Source organism: Neophocaena asiaeorientalis, unplaced genomic scaffold, assembly GCF_003031525.2.
Source record: "Neophocaena asiaeorientalis asiaeorientalis breed wild unplaced genomic scaffold, Neophocaena_asiaeorientalis_V1.1 scaffold85, whole genome shotgun sequence".
NCBI lineage: Eukaryota > Metazoa > Chordata > Mammalia > Artiodactyla > Phocoenidae > Neophocaena > Neophocaena asiaeorientalis.
Genome location: NW_020174301.1, coordinates 6,591,472 through 6,614,934, shown reverse-complemented (window position 1 = coordinate 6,614,934; position 23,463 = coordinate 6,591,472). Strand labels below are relative to the sequence as shown.

The window sequence follows — 23,463 nt, the reverse complement described above, 5'->3', positions numbered from 1 at the left end:
GGAATATAATCCACTCTTCCAGTGGGGACATAACCAAGCACTGAGAGGAGTGGGAGCTCAGAATAAAGAGGAAAAGAACATTTTAGAGTGACAGCCTGATCTACTTTCTTACTGTGATGGTCACATATCTCCCATTCCTTCTGCTTTTCTGTCTTCTCTTGAGGGAAATTGATTCGAATTTTAACCAAGGGAAACTGGACTATATTTTAAAGTCATGGAACTAGTTTTAATCAAAGAAGCTGAGGTAGGCAACCTTTCAACTTATCTTGAAGTATTAATTCAGGCAATAACAATTCATAAGACCACACAAGTACCAAAGGCTATATGAGAAATTTTTCCTGCAGCATCAAGATCACAGGCACAGCTGTGAATAGCCAGTTTGCCTTTGACTGTTTCCATACACCTTTGCTGAACCCATCTGGTGTTCCAAAGTCTACAGATAACCTACATCTACCCTTCTCAAAGTAACCCTCCATCTCCAAAATTTTTCTTCGCCTTTTCCTCAGAAAAAACCCTCCCATTTCTAGAGAACTGCTGATTCAGCTAGATATTAATCTGATTACGGAAAGAAGGGTAAAGTACAAATACTAATAGGCCAAGAACATTCTGTAATGATACTTTTTTTTTTTTTTTTGCGGTACGCGGGCCTCTCACTGTTGTGGCCTCTCCCGTTGCGGAGCACAGGCTCCGGACGCACAGGCTCAGCAACCATGGCTCACAGGGCTCAGCCGCTCCGCGGCATGTGGGATCTTCCCGAACCGGGGCACGAACCCGTGTCCCCTGCATCGGCAGGCGGACTCTCAACCACTGCGCCACCAGGGAAGCCCATGTAATGATACTTCTTAATCTGAAAGACTCTCACTGGGGAGCTACTTTGAAATAAGGTGACTTCTGTGCAAATTTGGCAACTTAGGGGGCAGGACCTCACCTTACCTATTACTACATCTTCCTGTTCTGTCGGGATATAAAACAATGTAATGCTGAGGGTAGTGATTTTTCATGTACTGCTTTTAATGGAAGATCTATAAAAGTCACAGATTCTTTAAAACATACATTTTCCTCCTCATAATAAGAAAACTTGGCACACGAGCAAGAAAAGATCACACCTCAGTCCAGTATTCCATAATAACACTAGAAATTGGGTTGGGGATATTCACATCAAGCTGTCAAACAGTTTTAGTTTTAAGAAGACAGTTCATTCTTCAAGAACTCAAGAAAACAAGAATGGGACAAAGAACAATTTATATATTATAACTGTTGGCAAAACGTAAGTCTGAACACTTCTCACAGAATAACAACATACACTCTACAAAAATACCGTCACAGAAGAGAAAAAGAGAAGCGCCTGACAGATTATGGAGAAAGAGTATTAATACACCTATAATAATTTTACTACAAAGTACAAAAATTTTTTTTGTTAATCAACTACTTGATGTCAAGAGGATGAAAACAAGGATAAGTCCACTAAAAGACAAGAGCAAGCAAGGACGTAAGAGAATAAGAAAAAAATACAAGCTGAGATAAAAAGATAGGAAATTTAAAAAAATGTAAAAAAGACAGCAACACAGAACTTAAATTTTCAGAGAGTATTAAATAATAGAACTAACACTGCAAAAGATGGAATCGGTGATATAAAGTATAAAAAACTGTCCAATACTGCTGAAACTAGCAAATAACAGAAGATAATAGATTCAGAGAACAGAGAACAAAGATCCAAGCTATAAGAAATAAGCGTACTTGAAAAATAAACCAGAATATAACATTTACAGTTAAAATGGGAGACTTATATCCTTGGACTAGACAAAATTGACAGATACACAAATTTGTTTATCTGTGCACACATTTGGAATCATGAGGATAAAAAAACAATTTCTACAGCAACCAGGGAAGAAAAAAGAAACAAAACAGGTTCATGCACATATTCTTTCTGAAAAATTACTTGAACAATTACACAGATTGACCAAAAGATAAATAAAAAATAGGAACTCAAGAATAAGGAAGTTGAAGCACTAAGGTATTTTACAGTGAAGAATTCTGGTTAATGTGACAATCCAGACAAATATGGGAAAGACCAACTTTCTATTCAAAGACAGAGAAATGCTGGATAAAACATAACTAACTTAAAATATATGTCATTTACATAGGTAAGCTAAAAAGCAAGAGACAGAAATACTCATGCCAGAAATCATCACGCTAGAATTCAAGTCCAAGGGGTATCTTTGAGATTGGATACAGGCAACAGAGGCTAGGGTTTTAAAAATGCCCAAATAATACTCAAAGTCAAAGCCAAAGGGAGATACTGGGCTCATTGGATAAAGTTAGGAATAAAATAAACAAATGGGACCTAATTAAACTTATAAGTTTTTGCACAGCCAAGGAAACCATAAACAAAATGAAAAGACAACCTAGGGGCTGGGAGAAAATACTTGGCAAATGATGTTACCAATAAGGGATTAATTTCCAAAATATACAAACAGCTCATACAGCTTAATATCATAAAACCACCCAATCAAAAAATGGGCAGAAGACCTAACTAGACATTTTTCCAAAGAAGACATACAGATGGCCAACAGGCACATGAAAAGATGCTCAAAATTTCTAATTATTAGAGAAATGCAAATTAAAACTACAATGAGGTATCACCTCACACCAGTCAAAATGGCCATCATTAAAAAGTCTACAAATAATAAATGCTGGAGAGGGTGTGGAAAAAAAGGAACCCTCCTACACTGTTGGTGGGAATGTAAATTTGTGCAGCCACTATGGAAAACAGTAATGGAGGTTCCTTAAAAAACTAGAGTTACCATATGATCCTGCAATCCCACTCCTGGGCATATATCTGGAGAAAACTATAATTTGAAAATATACATGCACCCCAATGCTCATAGCAGCACTATTTACAATAGCCAGGACATGGAAGCATGTCAGAATGAGATTGATAGTTATGGTTACCAAAGGAGATAGTGGGGAAGAGGGGAGAGATAAATTAGGAGTTTGGTATTAACATATACACACTACTATATATAAAATAGGTAAACAACAAGGACCTACTGTATAGCACAGGGAACTATACTCAATATCTTACAATAACCAATAATGGAAAAGAATCTGAAAAAGAATATATATATATATATTTACACACACACACACACTTGAAACTAACACAACATTGTAAATTAACCATACCTCAATAAAAAAAGAAAAAAAAATGCCTGGAAGGAAACTGCTGGCAGGGACTACCTCTCAGCCTGGAAATGGGGCAGGGGAAGGAGTATAAAGACTTCAACGACTATCACTCTTTTAAACTAAACTGCTGCTTTTGTTTTTTGCAAGAAAAAAAAAAGTGCCTATGCTGGCTATGCAAGCAGAGTAACAAAACTCCATCCACTGGCTTGGAGATGCAGCATAAAAGTGAGCTGCCTCCATTGATCCATAAGTGGAAGAAGAATCATACCCAAGAAACCCCAAACCCAAGCTTGAATTGTTCATGGATGTGACATTCAAATGTCTCCTAGCCATGCAGTGCAGAAATCCTGAGCTCAAAAATTAACATGAAAACTGGTCCTGAACAAATGAAATCTGCAAGGTTCTAGCAGCTGCAGTGAAACTGCTCCTTAGGAACATCTTTTTTATCAAGATGTAGGACTCCCAAGAAAGAAAAGCCCTGCTAAAGATAAGTTCACAATAAAAAATTTTAAAGCTCATATGCAAATGTACCACCATGTGAGAAGGTCATCAGATGAAACAAGCAGAATTCACAGAAAAGGAAAACAGAGAATTCTAAGAGAAAAAAATTAAATTAATTTATTCACTCAATAATATTTATTTAACACCTACTGTGATTCAGGCACTGTTCTAGATACTGGGAATAACGGTAGTGAATAAAATAGATGAATATGTATTCCTTGTGAAGCTTACATTCCACTGGGCAGAGACAAACAGTAAACAGATCAATACAAATACATCAAGAGAAATTAAGTGCCACAAAGAAAAATAAAGCAGAATAAAGGATAGAGATACTGATGGCGTGAGGTCATATTATTTTATATATGGAGCTAAGGGAGGGTCCTCTACAGCAGCCGTTCTCAAACTTTCTGATCTTATGCCTTTTGGTCTTTATGGTCTTAAAAAATTATTGAGGACTTTTATTTGATGATTTTTGAGTTATATCTATAAATATTTTCAGTATCAAAGATTAAAACAGAAATTTTGAAAACACTTTATTCATTTAGGAATAACAATAAATCCATTGTATGTTAAAAAATATTTTTATGAAAAAATAATATTTTCCAAAACAAACCAAAAAAGAAGAGTTGCATTTACATTTTTTGCAGATCTCTTCTAACAAAAGACAGTTGGGTTCTCATATCTGCTTCTTTACTCAAACTTTTGCAATATGTTTCTTGGTTGAAGTATATGAAGAAAACCTGGTCTCACATAGATGTATAGTTGGAAATGGGAGGGTTATTTTAATAATGCCCTTTCCAAACAATTACGCATATTCTTAAGGAACTTTATAAGTGTTAGTTCCTGAAAGGTTGGTTGCAATGTGGAATCTGAAACCACTTCAATAAATTTTTCATACTCTGTTACAATAAAAACAATTGGTCTATTTTGTGCTTTGAGTGGATCTTTTATCCATGCACAGTTCTGTAAAATTATGTGCTGGTTATTTGGAAACTATTCCTTCACTGAACTATTCAGATCCTCCAAATGTTGATACACTTCTTAATACAATACTAAAAAATAACACTTATTAATATCACCAACAAACTCCTTAGAAAAGTCTTTCAGTACTGGGAAACTATCAAGCTTACAATGACAAATCTGAGTCTTCCAAAACTCTAATTTTTGTTTGAAAGGTTGAATATTATCATTGGCAAAATAATAATATCAGTTTTTTTGCCTTGAAATGTCAGGGTCATTTCATTCATTTTTGAGAAAATTTTGCCAAATACTCAAGTTTAAATAACTACACTTATCTGTCAACTATTCAAGTAAAAATGGTATTCCAGAAAAAGAATAGCTAGTTCATATACTGCAACTCAGACAATCATACAAATACTCTCCCTTGAGACCATCACTGTACTTTGGAATATAGTACTTTATGTGAACTTTCCATTTCAACACACAATATTAAAATCACATACACACCATGGTCAGTTTCAAAACAATATTTTTTACACTTTAATCAAGGGCATACAGTGAAACTGGTGGGTTTTGTTTTTTTAGTGTGAGTGTGTGGCAATGAAGGATACAATGACTACTAGTAGTTTGTTTCCACTGCCTTAATTTGTGCTAAGGTGCCAACAGTTTTACTCACCATTGCCACTGCACCATCAGTGTACATATCAGCACAGTGAAAATGGTAAAATAATAGCTTTGTATCATTAAGAAAATAGCTTGACCTCACAAAACTCGTAAAAGAGTCTTGGGGACGCCCGTGGATCACAGATCACACTTTGAGAACTACAGCTCTAAGTGGCAATTGAGCCTAGACGTAAGGTAACCAACCATCAAAATTTGCATGGGACTGTCCCAGTGTTAGAAATGAAAGTCTCACGTTCTACTAGAATGGTTGGCCACCCTTCTGGGAGAGAGCTAAAAGAAGTGAGTGTGTATAAAACACTAACAGCTGAGGGAAGAAACATTTCAGGCAGAGGAGAGATCAACTGCAAAGGCCCTGAGGTCAAATAATGGTTGGTATATTCAAGAATAAAAGAACCCATTGCAAAGGTACACACCCTAGAAAATCAGATTATCCCCTGTCAGGTGGGCTACTAGAAAATGCCCAGTGCTACACTCAGAAAATATATGATGAACTCATCTATTTCCACATTTTAGATAATTATTCATGACAAATGTGATAAGGCTTTCTTTGTAGAATTACATAGAGGAAGTTTAAAGTAATTACACAATTTTAAAAAAATGAGAACATCAAGAATTTTGAGTTCACAGTTAGGTTTATATAGTTGAAGTTGCTTCATGTCAACTCTCTAAGGCAGAAACTTGTTATATAATTTATTTGCCAATTACTCTTGGTGTTGTTTAGGAGTTGCTCAATGAATGTTTGTTGAGTGAATGAATAGGAGAAGAGAACATAGCTAACTGATTTTCCAAGAAATCACAAATCAAAAGGTAAACTTTTAAAAAGGCATTCTTTTGTGCTGTATATTCTTACGGGGCTAGCAAACTAAATGTTAATCTCATGCTTTCTGCATACTGAGCCTCAAACTTACTGTCCTTAATTAGAAGACCATTCTCTCAGTTCCTGGAAAGGAAGCTTTTTTTTTTTCTGTTCAAAACTTTTCTAACATTTTAGGGTAAACAATTTATTTATAGTAGCTCTTTTTAAAAAAGGAATAGAAGCACACTAGTAGATTTAACAATTAGAAACAGTGCAGTAGATTTTCCACTTTGTGGATCCAAGCCAGGAAGTGTGCAACTTTTGTGATTTATAAGCACTTGCATACAGAAAGCCTATCTGGCATACTGTTACACAGTTTGCTCTAAACGCTATTACCATGAAATGTTCTTCAGATTTATTTTCTTAAGATCATGAAAACAAATTTGAGAAAAAGGGAGTCCAACAAATGCTATATGTAATAATTTTTTACTTCATTTGGAAATACAATAATTTCAGTTCTATTAATATGAAGAGAGATTACTACTTCTCAGAGACAAGGCCCCTCCATAAAAGAATTGCAACCAATTATATGACCAATAATTAAGTAGCTCATGTTAAGAATAGATGTGCCAAATGGCCAATAAGCATCTAAAAAGGTGTTCAACATTAATCTCATTGGGGAACTAGAAATATAAACCACAACGAGATACCACCTCCCATCCACTAAGATGGCTATCAAACGAACAAACCAACCAACAAAAACCCCCAAGAAAATAAGTGTTGGTGAGGATATAGAGAAACTGGAATCCTTGTATATTGCTGGTGGGAATGTAAAATGCTGCTGCTGTTATAGAAAGAGTCTGGTATTTCCTCAAAAAGTTAAACCTGGAATTAACCATATGACCAAGAAATTCTACTCCTAGGTGGAATACCCAAGAGAATTGAAACATATGTTCTACAAAAACTTGTACACAAATGTTCACAGCACCATTACTCATAATAGCTAAAAAGTGGAAACAACCCAGTGTTCATCAACTGATGAATGGATAAACAAAAGTGGTGCATCCATACAATAGAATATTACTCAGCCATAAAAAGGAATCAAGTACTGACACATGCTGCAACATGGATGAACCTTGAAAACATGCTAAGTGAAAGACAGTCACAAAAGGCCATTATTGTATGATTCCACTTATACGAAATGTCCAGAGACACAAAGTAGACTAGTGGTGACCAAGGGCTGGTGGGGTTTGAGGGGGATAGGGAGGTGACTAATAGGGGTACAGGGCTTCTTTTGGAGGTGATGAAAATGTTCTGGAATCAGATAGTGATGGTTGCACAACCTTTGAAATGGACTAAAAGCCATTGCTCTGTAACTTTTAAAATATATCTTTATTTTTTTTAGTAACCTAACAGCTATGTCCCCCAGCTTAAGAAATAAAACATTATAGAAACAGCTGGAATTCTCTGCATACCCTTCCCTGATTACGTTTATCTTCCACTCCCATGAGAGATGATCACTAAGTTAATGTACTGTTATCATTCTCATGTGTGTCATTATACTTTCACTATTTATTTTCCCTTACAAGATGTTTAAATGGTATCATGCTGATGTAACTTTTATAGGTTTTTTAAATCACAATATTATGTTTCAGTAATTGATTTTTTTTTACATCATTAAGTGGCTTTTTTACAATGACACCTAGCACTTAGAATTCTGAGGTCATACTCCCAGGAATAATAACTAAATCAGTTAAATGTCTCTGCCTAGTTTTTTTATCAGTTCAACCAGGTGATTTCTCCAAGCATCCCAAACTATCATTAATTGAGCTCTTGTTCAAAATAAGGGAATTTAAGGTGCATTTTATAACATGAAAGCTTTACTCCTTTTTGACTGAGGGATAACTTAGAGGGGAAAAGCTTGCGCTATATTCCATCATATATGATAAATCATAGTAAGATTAAATGATAAACATAATAATTAACATGAAACATTTCAACCAATTACAGGGAGTCTCTACATGCCCATTCTGGTTTTAACCACTAGAATCTTTGTAGTAGATACTGTTGTACCTGGTTGTCTCCCTAATGTGCATTCCTCCCTTCCTCAGGCGGACCCTCAACCACTGCGCCACCAGGGAAGCCCGGTAGTTAATTTCTTAATTATTTTTTGGAAACCTGCACCATCTCCAGACAGCCCACTGAATTTGGGAGAAGTTACTACCCCTTGACCACAGTTATTGGTTCAGGGATAGTCAAATGTCACAGTTTGTGAAAATGACATGAAAGAAGGTATCTGACAAGAACAATTACCCTGCTTTTCAGAGAAAGCTTCTGGAAACTTCCCTCTTTCTCTCCCTGATTTTGAAAAGAAAGCAGATGACTCTAGGAGTTGTTAGTAACTACCGGGAGAACACAAGGACAACCAGCCATTCTACCATTCTTCTTTACTAATAAAATTCCAGTTTTATTCACAGCAATAATGCATCCAGTTATAAATATTCACATTCCCAGATTCCATTTCAGGGTTGACCACTTGACAAAACTGTAACCCTTGAGATGCAGGCCCAAGTCACTGGAGAGGACTTCCCTTCCACCAAAACAATGATAAAGCCACACGAGAAGAAGCCTTTTGATTTTCATCTTTTTTCCAGCTAGAATTCAGATGTTATGACTAGGGATGGAGCAGCACCTGTGACTACAAGGATGAAAGCCACATGCTAAGGATGGTGGAACAAAAAGATATAATGTGCTGGGGTGTTTTAGGATTCCTTTGAGCCACTTTAATAAATGGCCCTTGCCTGCCAACCTCCAAACTTCCCATTACGTGAGGAAAAATAAATCCTTATTTGGTAAACCCACCACGGCTAGACTTTTATTGTAAGCAATCTGATGCAATTCCAACTGATATAACTGCTGAATCAAATGTTGGGTTTTCAAATATATAAGTCGTTTCCCAATATTGTTTAAGCCGTTTTGAACTGAATTTCTGTGACTTGCAATCAAGAGCACCCGGAACTGATAGAGCCTCATCTCTAAGGAAGGGATAATTCCTCTGATTTGACTCTTAAGTCTCTCAAAGGCAAAGGCCATGTACTGTTCATCCTAAACTGCTGCCTGTCTGATCTGGGTCTTTAGCAATGAGTAGCCACGTGATTTTCCAAACTCAAGGTACTAACTTTGTTGTAAAGGTCATCCAACTGGTAAAGCAGAAGAACAAAGAAATGAAGCATTAATAACTTCATTAAACATATGTAACACATACTCATTAAACTAGTTGAAATAATAGAGCCAGGAGACTTTATGTGAATCATACCTTCAGTTTCCTGTTACTAAGTCTTTAAACTTTTGTATATTCTCATCCTTTCCTTATTCCTTTCTTTTACACTACACTATAGCTGTTAAGAGCAAGGGCTCTCTAGTTACCCCAATATAGATTCAAACCTTAAAGCTATTACTTACCACTTGTGTGACCTCATGAAAGTTAGTTAAATTTCTGAGTCTTGATTTTCTCAAATGAATCAGAGTAAAAATACTACCATCCTCATAGGGTTCTTGTTAGAATTAACTGAGATAATGTTTGTAAAATGATTAGCATAAGGCCTGATATATAGTATTTACTAATGTTACCTATTTTGTTTAGTTTTTACAACAGAATAGGTATCCCTCCTCTTGTCTAAGGCCAATTCTTACCTTATGCTCTGGATCCCATCCTCCTTCCAGCATTCCTTCCTTCCATCTTTTCTCTCTAGTGTTTATCTCCAACCTCTCTCTATAGGGCCCTTCCCACTAATATGCATAAAAACAGTAATAATGATGAAGATGCTGATGATGACAATAATGATGATACAAGAGATGATGGGATTTGAAGCATAGGTGGAGGAACTGTCCACTGTCAGAAAAAAAAAAAAGGCACCTTCTCCATAACAGGAAAGAGAAAGGAGAAGTTTCTCCACTTAGGCAGGTTTGGAGATCTGTATGTGGGAAAATAAAAGATTTCCTTTTGGATGATTTCTATTTTCTCTTTGAAATAAAAGGCAAAGTTATCATGAGAGTTAAGTAGTTGAGAAGAGAGGATAAAATACATGAGAAGAGTAAAGGTTTACAACAGTCACTGCAGAGAGTGAGAAAGAGAAATGCAGCAGTTTTCCTGGCAGTGTGGAGGTCACAGCTGAGGCTGAAGCTAACGTCCATATGTGTATACTGGATCCAAAATCTCCTGGAATCTCCTGAGTGCTGCCATAGTAGCAAATAACTGACTCGTCATTATGGAAATAGGTAGTTGAGGTAGAATGGAGAAAAAGGTCACTGAAGATCTGGAGACCAAAGAACTAACAGGCCATGTTGGTAGCTGAATAGTACATATAGACGATGACATCATCCAAGATAATGGCAAGAGTTGAAACAAAGTGGAAGCCTGAGAGCCACGTGCTAAATTCTAAAGAACAAGGGATAATTATCCTTTGTGAGGATAATTATCCCTTGTGAGATAGTAGGATGACAGAAAAGAGGAGGGGGGAAAGTTGGCAGAGTCTAGAATATAGCATTAACTATCACAATCAAGTAGAGAAATAATGTCCTGGAAGCATCTATGGGGAGTGAAGAGACCATCCGTCAAACCATCAACTATGAGGTATCTTGGGTGTGAAAGAAAAATCATCTTCCATAGAAGAGACGCCAGACTCAGATATACATTGACTGGCTATGGAATTGTACAACTGACCAAGGCGAATGTAAAAGGGGAAATATGCCTAAACCTCTTTATTACAACTTTAAAAAATCAGCTATACATGTTCAAGACAGGAGAAATTTGTAAAGGAATTTCATGTGAAAAAGTCATAGAGACTAAAAGCAATTAAGTACAACTATCCTCAAAAGTGTCTTGGATGACACAGTAGACCACATAGATTTAACTGATATTTACAGGACATTCCATCCAAATACAGCAGATTACAGTTCCTTCTCAAGTGCACACAGAACATTCTCTAGGATAGATCACATTTTGGGTCACAAATCAAGCCTCGGTAAATTTAAGAAAATTGAAATCAGAGCAAGCATCTTTTCTGTCCACAGCACTATGAGATTAGAAATAAATTACAGGGAAAAAAACGTAAAAAACACAAAACACATGGAGGCTAAACAACACGTTACAAATAACCAAGAGATCACTGAAGAAATCAAAGACAAATGACAATGAAAACATGATGATCCAAAACCTATGGGATGCAGCAAAAGCAGTTCTAAGAGGTAAGTTTATAGCAATACAATCCTACCTCAAGAAACAAGAAAAATCTCAAATAAACAATCTAACCTTACACCTAAAGGAACTAGAGAAACAACAAACAAAACCCAAGGTTAGTAGAAGGAAAGAAATCATAATGATCACAGCAGAAATAAATGAAATAGAAACAAAGAAAATAGCAAAGATCAATAAAACTAAAAGCTGGTTCTTTGAGAAGATAAATAAAAGTAATAAACATTTAGCCAGACTCATCCAGGAAAAAAAAAGACAGGACTCAAATCAATAAAATTAGAAATGAAAAAGAAGAAGTTACAACAGACACCGCAGAGATACAAAGGATGATGAGAGACTACTACAAGCAACTACATGCCAATAAAATGGACAACCTGGAAGAAAAGGACAAATTCTTATCAAACCTGGCACCGCTAATTAGGACCAATCACACACTGGCCTCCTGATGTGTTCCATTACGAAGGACACAGCATCACCTATCATAGAGTCTTTACAAAACATTTAATTCTAATCAAGCCTTAAAACCTAACCTCTACTAAATGGGAAAGCAGGGGACAGAGGAACAAGTTACACATCACCACGGGGAAACAATCGGACAGAAAGAATGTGGCACCTTCTAAGACAACCGGCCTGGTCTTTTCCAAAACAGAAAGTCATAAAGAAGAGGGAGGGTCCCTGACTTCAGACTATACTAAAAGCTACAGTAGTCAAGACAGTATGGTACTGGCACAAAAACAGAAATATAGATCAATGGAACAGGATAGAAAGCCCAGAGATAAACCCACACACTTATGGTTAACTAATCTATGATAAAGGAGGCAAGGATATACAATGGAGAAAAGACAGTCTCTTCAATAAGTGGTGCTGGGAAAACTGGACAGCTACACATAAAAGAATGAAATTAGAACACTCCCTAACACCATACACAAAAATAAACTCAAAATGGATTAAAGACCTAAATGTAAGGCCAGACACTATAAAACTCTTACAGGAAAACATAGGAAGTTTGACATAACTCACAGCAAGATCTTACACAAAAATAAACTCAAAATGGATTAAAGACCTAAATGTAAGGCCAGACACTATGAAACTCTTACAGGAAAACATAGGAGTTTGATATAACTCACAGCAAGATCTTCTTTGATCCGCCTCCTAGAGTAATAGAAATAAAAACAAAAATAAACAAATTGGATCTAATGAAATTAAAAGCTTTTGCATGGGGCTTCCCTGGCGGCGCAGTGGTTGAGAGTCCGCCTGCCGATGCAGGGGACATGGGTTCGTGCCCCAGTCCGGGAAGATCCCACATGCCGCGGAGTGGCTAGGCCCATGAGCCATGGCCGCTGAGCCTGTGCGTCCGGAGCCTGTGCTCCGCAACGGGAGAGGCCACAACAGTGAGAGGCCCGCGTACCACAAAAAAAAAAAAAAAGCTTTTGCATGGCAAAGGAAACTATAGACAAGATGAAAAGAAAACCCTCAGAATGCGAGAAAATACTTGCAAACAAATCAATAGACAAAGGACTAATCTCCAAAATATATAAACAGCTCATGCAGCTCAATATTAAAAAAACAAACAACCCAATCAGAAAATGGGCAGAAGACCTAAATAGACATTTCTCAAAAGAAGACATACAGATGGCCAAGAGGCAAATGAAAAGCTGCTCAACATCACTAATTAATAGAGAAATGCAAATCAAAACTACAATGAGGTATCACCTCACACTGGTTAGAATGGGTATCATCAGAAAATCTATAGAGAACAAATGCTGGAGAGGGTGTGGTGAAAAGGGAACCCTCTTGCACTGTTGGTGGGAATGTCAATTGATACAGCCACTATGGAGAACAGTATGGAGGTTCCTTAAAAAACTAAAAATAGAATTACTATATGACCCAGGAATCCAATGACTAGGCATATACCCAGAGAAAACCATAATTCAAAAAGACACATGCACCCCATTGTTCACTGCAGCATTATTTACAATAGCCAGGTCATGGAAACAACCTAAATGCCCACTGACAGATGAATAAAGAAGATATGGCACATATATACAATGGAATATTACTCAGCCATGAAAAGCAACGAAATTCGGTCATTTGTAGAGATGTGGATGGACCTATAGACTGCCATACAGAGTGAACTAAGTCAGAAAGAGAAAAACGAATATTGTATATTAACGCATATATGTGGAATCTAGAAAAATGGTACAGATGAACTGGTTTGCAAGGCAGAAACAGAGACACATATGTAGAGAACAAACATATGGACACCAAGAGGGGAAAGTGGGGTGTGGGGGTGGTGGTGGGATGAATTGGGAGGTTGGGATTGACATATATACACTGACATGTATAAAATGGATAACTAATAAGAACCTGCTCTATAAAAAATAAATAAAATTTTTTTAAAAAGTGTCTTGGTCACAACTAACAACTATAGGTATGTATTAAATTGTGATAAGGAGAATTTCTACTTTTTTAAAATTAAGATTAAATAATTCACATGTATTGTTATTTAAACAAATGTAAATTAGAGAGGGAAAAAAAATGCCTTTCTTTTTTTTTTTGCGGTGCGCAGGCTCAGCGGCCATGGCTCACGGGCCCAGCCGCTCCGTGGCATGTGGGATCTTCCCAGACCGGGGTACGAACCCGTGTCCCCTGCATCGGCAGGCGGACTCTCAACCACTGCGCCACCAGAGAAGCCCCAAAATGCCTTTCTTTTATCTACGTTTTTATGCAACTTTTAATCAACAGTAAAATTAAACTCAAGTAGGACGTAAATTTTTCTTTGATTAAACTTTTAAAAAAAGGAAAAAATCTCAATTACAAAGCTCTATTTCAATATTAAAAATGATAATAATTTGTGATTTTGTTCTTTCCCGAATTGGGTAATAGAGTACTAACGGATATGACTTTGCCTGCTGTTCTGGGAGGGTTCCTAACTCTTATTAATTAAAAAAAAAATGAATGAGTATATTTTGAAGTGAAGTAAATGAAGCCACCTTAAGTTACTTGTTTATTTCAATATCACTTTCCTTTAAAAATTCATGGACTATTATTTCATTAGTGTTATGATGTTTATGCAATAGTTTAAAACTGGAGAAGAAAAAAAATAAAACAGCCTCAGACTTTCCTCCATTTACTTCTTCTTGAGGGAGTACGGCTTTATGTTAGGTTTTATGTAATATGTTTATAAAGATTAAATGCCCCAATTTTAACTATATGCTACTATTTTTAAAAAGAAAAAACTCGGGCTTCCCTGGTGGCGCAGTGGTTGAGAGTCCGCCTGCCGATGCAGGGGACACAGGTTCGTGCCCTGGTCCGGGAAGATCTCACATGCCGCGGAGCGGCTGGGCCTGTGGGCCATGGCCGCTGAGCCTGTGTGTCCGGAGCCTGTGCTCCGCAGCGGGAGAGGCCACGGCAGTGAGAGGCCCGCATATGGAAAAAAAAAAAAGAAAAGAAAAAACTCTTTTAGATGCTAAAAAGAAACAACAAATGTTCTGTGAGTCTTTAATTTTGATTTTCTCTGTCACTGATACTATAAAACCTTTCCTTGATGATCAGAAGCTTTAGGTATATTGGTAAGCATTAACGCAAATCCTGAGCATGTTCTTGTCTTTCTGTTTTCATATTACCAAACCTAACCAGGTATACTATAGCTCTCTAATTCACAAAGTACTCATACTGTATAATCTGAGACTTTTGCAACCATATATTTTAAAGGACTCATTGAGCCCTGAAAGGCAAATGCTATCATTTAAGTTCTAATTACATGCTACCTGGGTTTTACAGAACAGAAAAAAATACTGTACTTCCTGAATACATTTTTTGACCATGAGCAACTTCCAAAATAAATGCCCAAAATATTTTCTGAATGTATCATTGTGTCCGTGGCATGTGGGATCTTCCCAGACCGGGGTACGAACCCGTGTCCCCTGCATCGGCAGGCGGACTCTCAACCACTGCGCCACCAGAGAAGCCCCAAAATGCCTTTCTTTTATCTACGTTTTTATGCAACTTTTAATCAACAGTAAAATTAAACTCAAGTAGGACGTAAATTTTTCTTTGATTAAACTTTTAAAAAAAGGAAAAAATCTCAATTACAAAGCTCTATTTCAATATTAAAAATGATAATAATTTGTGATTTTGTTCTTTCCCGAATTGGGTAATAGAGTACTAACGGATATGACTTTGCCTGCTGTTCTGGGAGGGTTCCTAACTCTTATTAATTAAAAAAAAAATGAATGAGTATATTTTGAAGTGAAGTAAATGAAGCCACCTTAAGTTACTTGTTTATTTCAATATCACTTTCCTTTAAAAATTCATGGACTATTATTTCATTAGTGTTATGATGTTTATGCAATAGTTTAAAACTGGAGAAGAAAAAAAATAAAACAGCCTCAGACTTTCCTCCATTTACTTCTTCTTGAGGGAGTACGGCTTTATGTTAGGTTTTATGTAATATGTTTATAAAGATTAAATGCCCCAATTTTAACTATATGCTACTATTTTTAAAAAGAAAAAACTCGGGCTTCCCTGGTGGCGCAGTGGTTGAGAGTCCGCCTGCCGATGCAGGGGACACAGGTTCGTGCCCTGGTCCGGGAAGATCTCACATGCCGCGGAGCGGCTGGGCCTGTGGGCCATGGCCGCTGAGCCTGTGTGTCCGGAGCCTGTGCTCCGCAGCGGGAGAGGCCACGGCAGTGAGAGGCCCGCATATGGAAAAAAAAAAAAAGAAAAGAAAAAACTCTTTTAGATGCTAAAAAGAAACAACAAATGTTCTGTGAGTCTTTAATTTTGATTTTCTCTGTCACTGATACTATAAAACCTTTCCTTGATGATCAGAAGCTTTAGGTATATTGGTAAGCATTAACGCAAATCCTGAGCATGTTCTTGTCTTTCTGTTTTCATATTACCAAACCTAACCAGGTATACTATAGCTCTCTAATTCACAAAGTACTCATACTGTATAATCTGAGACTTTTGCAACCATATATTTTAAAGGACTCATTGAGCCCTGAAAGGCAAATGCTATCATTTAAGTTCTAATTACATGCTACCTGGGTTTTACAGAACAGAAAAAAATACTGTACTTCCTGAATACATTTTTTGACCATGAGCAACTTCCAAAATAAATGCCCAAAATATTTTCTGAATGTATCATTGTGCAGATAGCTCAAGCACTTGCCTACTCAAATTATGTTCTAGTTTCTCCTTATGCTGCTTCTACTTGATAAATTGGTCAATAAATGCCAAGTCAAATACTCAAGTAAATATATTTTCATTGTTATTGGCAGACATATAATTAACTCTGAGAATAAAAGAAACAAGAAATCAATTTATGATTACTTCTTCAGTTCTTCTCATTAGTCAGTTACACTGTAATTGTGGCTCCACTTTAAAAATCTTTATACCCACACACACACACACACACACACACACACACACACACACACATACCCCATGTTGACTATATTATAAATCAAATTATTTCAAATTATTTCAATTACAAATTAGTACTGTAGAACTAATTAGAACTCCACATGTAAATTTTATTAGTAGAAAGCAATTGTATTACTAACCACATATATGAGCTGATTAAATGCACAAATATGCACATATATGTGCATTTTATGAGCCTATATTAATTAGTAATTTCAGCAAATGCTTTAAACAATGCTAGGGATTTGTTCTGTCTTCTCTTAAGTATAACTATTTGAATCAGCTTTTTTATGTATGTGTATATATCAACAGACTACATTTCCATTTTCAGGAAGACAGACTGTTAACTGAGAAAATATTACAAAGAGTAAAGCTACTTTTTTCCAAAGAAGATATTCGGAAGAGTAAACCTTTTTTTTTTTTTTTTTAACATTTGTTATCTATCAGGTCAGTATCTTCACCAATCTGGGGAAAATACATTTGCACAAAAAACTTACATAACTGCACTTTTAGAAATACTGCCCTTGACTAGAGGCAAAAGCTTCAGAGACACTATTATATGTGAATTTCATGAAGAAAAAAGTTTAAGATGAGCCCCCAAAATCTGTTTTAATAAAATATGCTGTCATTACTCAATTGTTACTTTCATTACTGCCATTTGTTTTTAGATTATAATACCATGGACAAGTCATTTAACCTCTCATTTTCCTCCCCCAAAAAGGGGGATTAACAATGGTGCCTCATCACAGGATCCCTGGCAGGATTAGAAGAGTTAATACAAATGAAGCACTTAGAACAGTGCCCAGCACACAGTAAGTGTTCAGTAAGTGTTAGCTATGCATTACCTAACTGCCTATGTTTTGCCTATTACTTATATTAACTTCTAGTTACCAATCCCGAAAGTATCTTAATTCTTTTTAAAGAAAAATTTAAGCTACATCATGACATTCTTAATGCTTTGCCCATGCCATCAGCTTTTAGCATTGTTTTTAGCAGCTAGTTTATCTGCTACTCACAGGCAAAACAAGACCTAAGGTCTCACTGAATATTTCCAAATTCTACTGATATTTTAAAAGACAGCGCTCTCCCTATTAGTACTCATTAATTCATTCAAAACACTAATGTATACTGTGTGCTAGGCACGGAATACAGGCTGTGGGAATAAAAGATGGTTAAGAAAAGAATTCCAAATACATTGCTCACAAAATAGTGAGGGATACAAACACAAACACAAGCATGTACTGTTGTTTAATTGTAAGGTGGTATACAAATGCTATGATAAAACAAATTTTCCAAGATGTACAAGGGAGGGCTCACAGGTGATGTTTGAACAAGACTTGGAAGGAAGAACAGAAGAAGCTTGCAAGGTGGAGAAAGAATCTATGATTATTTTATCCAAAAAGAGAACTGGAAATTTCTCACAGTGGTAAGTCTATTTGACTTATTTTAGCAAAGAGACTTCCTCAAACAGATTTCCCACTGTACACTGCTCGCATCGTTTATCTTTAGGAGTTGAATAAATATTTTTGTATGGCTGTCTGCTGCCACCCATAGCTAGACCTTCATTGTGACATACCTGGATGACGTTCTTAGCTCCCATCCTCCCAGAGCTCAGAGAGATTTTCCTAAACCCCTTTTATCACACCATTCCATTGTCAAAAACCTGCAACGGTTTCCTCCTATTAATACCTAGGTATCAGCCCTCTGCTTTGGGAGATTTCTCTTCCCAACATGCCTTGGCTATGCCTCCCTTTTGTTCATATTCTCCCGGTGCCCCAAATACTTTTCTCCTACTACTTCTCTTTGCTTCTCAAAAAATTCTACCCACACTTCAAAATCCTCCTTCAAGAAGCCATCAGATTCCCTTGTTTCTATGTAAAACAACAGAACTTTACAAATGCTGCAGAAAAAAGTGAAATACTAGTGGAAAAACGATCCTTTTGGACGAAGGCCACGTCCAAAATGTGGTAGAAGACTGAAAAACAGATGGCAGAGACTCGTTTGAAAGTTACATTCAACTGTTATATCAACACAGAACACTTCTTAAATTACTTATTATTCAAAATTTATTTCCCGCACCAACTCCTTAATTGAATAATTCTTTTTTCAATGGCATTGCGCTCTTTTGAAACGTTAACCATCCCACAACACGGACAATGAATTCTTCATTACTTAAACTGGTTTCTTCAGGACAAATTCATGTTAGGACGGAAGGCGTCACCAGCTTCAGAACTTTAATTACCAGACAACAGGGAACTACGCTCACTAACACAATAGCGTGCTTCGTAATCGACGGACAACTAGTTAAATATCAATAGCAACGTATCCTCCAAAAGTCAAGCGAAAACACTTTTTCAAGTGATAATGACCATGCTCTACATGTCAATACCTTAGATTCCAACTTGATTTTCTCTTCATTCAGCTCCTCTGCTGCTTTCTTAATTTTTTCACGACATCTGTTTATTTCCGACCTGACTGTAAGACAAATTAAATGCTAAAACACGTCCATCTTTCTAGAGTCCCCGTTTCTGGGGCCTGTGATAAGACACCTTTCAGCTTCTGATTCCCTCCGCCTCCAAGCCCCCGGCTCCAAGACCAGAGGCCCCCGCGAGCGCCCGACCTTGTCGCATCAAGCGGCGATTCTCCTCCGCCAGGTGCTCGGAGAAGATGATGTGCTGAAACAGGGACTCCAGACTCATCTCGGGCTGGGCTTAAATATTTTATAACGGAGTCTGAGGATCCTGAAACGCACAATAAAGACTTATTCCAGGACCACTCCTAGCTCGGCCTCCAGGGGCCCGTCCCCCGCCCACACCAAGGACTGGGCCCACGCGGGGTGAGGTGAGGCCTCGAGGCTCCGGGCGCCGCGAACCCCGCTCCGGGCCTCCGTGGCTTCCGTTACGAAGGGCAAACCCGCTTTGTTCTCCCCGGCGCCCTTGTTTCTCCTGTGACCTGCTTCAGGCTGCCTTTTTCCCCTGGCTGAGCGCAGCTCCCCTTAGACGACGCCTTGGCCCCTATGCGGGTTCTTTTTCGTTTTTGTGGCAGGGAAAAACAAAATGGAGGCCCTGAGGCCTCCGCTTGGGAGCGGTTTCGAAAGGGCAGCAGCCCTGCCCTTTCTGCGGTCGGCCTTTTCCTCTCATTCCACCCCCGCCAAGCCCCCTGTTCGAGGAGAAGGCCCTCAAAGTGCACTTTATCTCTGCAGAACATGTACTTGAAACAATTCTGTGGGCGGCAGAGCTTGCAGAAGTCTGGGGCCAGCGCCTCAGTCGCCGGGTCTGGGTCTGGTGGGAAGTGACACTACGGCGTCTCCTTGGGTCCATTGCGCGTTCGGGGGTTTTGCTTTGTTTTGCTCTGGCCATGTGGCCCCCAAAGGTCTTTAGGTCGTGCTTGGAGTTGGGCGGGAATCTATCGCCAAGGCATGAACGCAGTGTTATAATAAAGTACAAAGTACCCGTGATCCTAAATATTAACTTTTGCAAAGTCTTATCCTTTGACCATGGGAAAGACTGCTATAAATGTGCAATGTCTGACATTCGCCTTAATCATTCCTTTGTAATCAGGGCATACCTTTTTTGTCTGCTTTGAAATTAATCATTGCCTTTTGTAATCAAGCTGCAGTAATATTAACACTTCAATATCTGCGCAGGATGTGTCAGAGACCAAACTGGTTGCTAATTAAAGCTTAAACATGAAAGGCACGTTTGGGACTTTGGTATGGGATTTTTTAATTAAAAAATAAAATATTTTTAATTTTTAGCAGGTCAAAATATTAAGATTATAATAAACATTTGACTTTATATCTGAATGTTAAATTGAAATTGGCTAAACTTTAAAAATATATAGTATTAAGTAAAAAAAATAGTAAATGTAAATTCTGTTACATCATCTGTATAATAAAAATTAATATTTCATTAATGCTGTAGTATAGTCGGTTATAAATGCTAACCTTTTCCAAATTTCCACCTAAATTTCCATCAAGCCATGTATGCATAAAACTTAATTTTTAAACTTTATTGTAAAAGAATGCATACTGAAAAGTGTAATGAAGTAGAAAAGAATTGCCCATGAATATATCATTCAGAAGCAAATAGTAATAACATTTTGGTTGTTGCCTTCAGGTAATTCTCCTCATCTTGCATTTTTTCTTTACAAATATATTGTGAATATATTGCAAATAAATAATAACGGTAGTTATTATTTTATTTGCCAGGTACTATTCTGAACACTGTAAGCCCTTTTGAGATGATTTTTACTGTAACCTTCATAGCATAGTTGAGGAAACTGAGGCACAGAAGTAAGTATCTTGCCAAGGTCGCCTGTCTAGTATGTGGCAGAACAGGATTTGAAATCAAGCAATCTGAGATCAGAGGCCATGGATTTGATTTTGGATTCTGCTCTTTTTCACTCTTACTATATCACAAGCGTTTTACCATCTCATGGAAAACTCTTCATTAATACATTTTTGTAACTTCATAATCCTCCGTCATATGGATGCATATGTAAAATTTAGATATGTTGAAATAAATTTGACTCTTTTATCTGTTCAAGATTGGGAAACAAAGCTGAAATTGTGGTGTGAACCATTTTCTTTGAGCACTCGTTTGCAGGCTTATGAACTGTGCCACAGCAGCCATCAAAGGAAACAGCTTCCAGAAGATAAATTATATTACTAATTAATATTACTCCTTTCAGAATTATTTCCCGTGGACTTGCACAGGGAGCATCCTCACAAGGAAGCTGGTTTTCAAAAGCATGCAGCTCTTTAACATTCCAATTTTTTTAGTTACACTCAAACTCACATTTATTATTTAACATGCTCTTTCTGTACTGAAACTTGGCAGAGTGAAATTTGGGCAGCCTTTAGGGAGCCCAGTTGCCTCACTCACACAGGAGTATGGAAGAGAGTGCTGCTGGGAATTCTGGGAACGGGGCATGGGAAAAATGGCTTCTTCATCCTGCGTAGTCTTCTTCATGTCCCACAATATTTTGGTGCTTTTAAATCCCAAGTTTGAGTCTTCTTAGAGGTACCACAACTATAGGCATTAGCAGGATTTTTTATTTATAGAAGCCAACATGTTTATGCAAGGTCACAATTCAAATTTTAAAAGTGTTTCATAATAGTAAAAGTAACATATTAAGATGTTGCTATCATATATCTAGCTTTATGCATACATTTTCTGTAGTGTTAAGATTTTTTTTCTTATAGATATACATGCTGATTATATTCTATAATGTTCAGAGCAAGAGTACATTACTTAAATTTATGCCAAATAAAAATGGTACAAGACATGGTAAAACTAGGACATTCTATTTTTTGAAAATGTATCTTATAAGCCTCAAAAAAAGATGCTTCATTCAACAACTGTTTAACGAGTGTCTGCTATTCATTCAACAAATATTATTGAGCATCTCCTATGTGCCATATTAGAGAAACAACAACAGGATTTAATAAAAACAAAACTACATAAAAAGTATTTTTCTTCCCCCAGATATTTCTAACCTCATTGGAGAATTATTATATTTTTCAGCATTTTGGCAGCAGTATAAACAACTGCTTTCAGAGTTTCAACAGATGTTCTTTAGAAAGAAAGCCAATTATTTGCATTATGATACCCACATGATTCTCAGATCGAAACTTTCCGTCTGTACATGTTTCATTGAACTGCGTACCCATGGAATATAAAAGTCGAGATCATTCACTGTCTCTCAACCTCGTATTTTTGTTCATAATAACACTAGCACCTGGGTTATTGAGCCGTTGATAATTGCTTTGCTAGGAGGCCTTATATAAGGCTATATTGCTCTTGTGATTTAAAATGCATTTCCTTTCCTTTCTTAGATTGATGACTTCCCTAAATTCTAAACCAGGCGTACAAATACCCACTAGCCCAGGGCATATGTATTGCAATGAAAAGAAGAAAAGTAATTCATTTATTTTATGATTTTTTTAGGGCATCTGCCAAAAAGAAAAAAAAAATGTGGGTTCAACCAAGTTAACAACCACTTATTGACTATCTACTAAGCGTAAAATCTCTGGTAGGTACTATGGAGGACAAAATTGAAAGATACAGGCCCTGCCCTCCTGGAGGTCATAATCTACCAAATGAGACATAGCATGCACGACTCCTAGTGGGCTGTGTATAAGAGCTTCACGCTGGTGCTATGGAGATATGGCAGGGGGAGAAAGAACTAGTCTGATGTAGGTAATCTGGGAAGGCTTTTCAGGAGGGGATAAAACATGAGCTGGATTTTAAAGGAGAGTGAAACTTCAGTATAGCAAGTAAGGGAGAAAAAAAGCAGAAAGTCAGATGATGCCAATTTTTGGAGTGTTTAACATTTTTATGCATATGATGGAGATTCATGTAATGTTTGCTAGCTGGTGAGTGGCATGTCAGAATTGCTTTATGCAATGGATTAGAAACACTAGAAACAAAGAGACTAACAGCTAACATCTATTAATAAGTATGTTCCAGCCACTGCCTGAGACCTTGACATGTCTTCATTATTTTAATAAATCCAACAGTCCAATAAGATCAATGTTTTTATTATTTCCACGTTACAATTAGAGAACCGAGGCAGAGGGAGCTCAGTAACTTGTCCAAGGTCACATATACTAGCTAAGAAGTGGCAGAATCAGGATTTGAACCCTGAT

The 23,463-nt window shown here is 37.1% G+C and overlaps 1 protein-coding gene across 1 annotated transcript in view; it reads right to left on the bottom strand.

Annotated features, from left to right (window-relative positions):
* Positions 1–19,510, bottom strand: part of CCDC172 (coiled-coil domain containing 172) — a 49,567-nt gene extending 30,057 nt beyond the window's left edge. Inside the window, exons 1-2 of the mRNA XM_024755906.1 lie at positions 19,432–19,510; positions 19,201–19,286 (exon numbers count right to left, since the gene is read on the bottom strand). Coding sequence (XP_024611674.1) covers positions 19,201–19,286; positions 19,432–19,510 — 165 coding nt within the window. The remainder of the gene's footprint in view (positions 1–19,200; positions 19,287–19,431) is intronic.
* Positions 19,511–23,463: the final 3,953 nt, after the last annotated feature.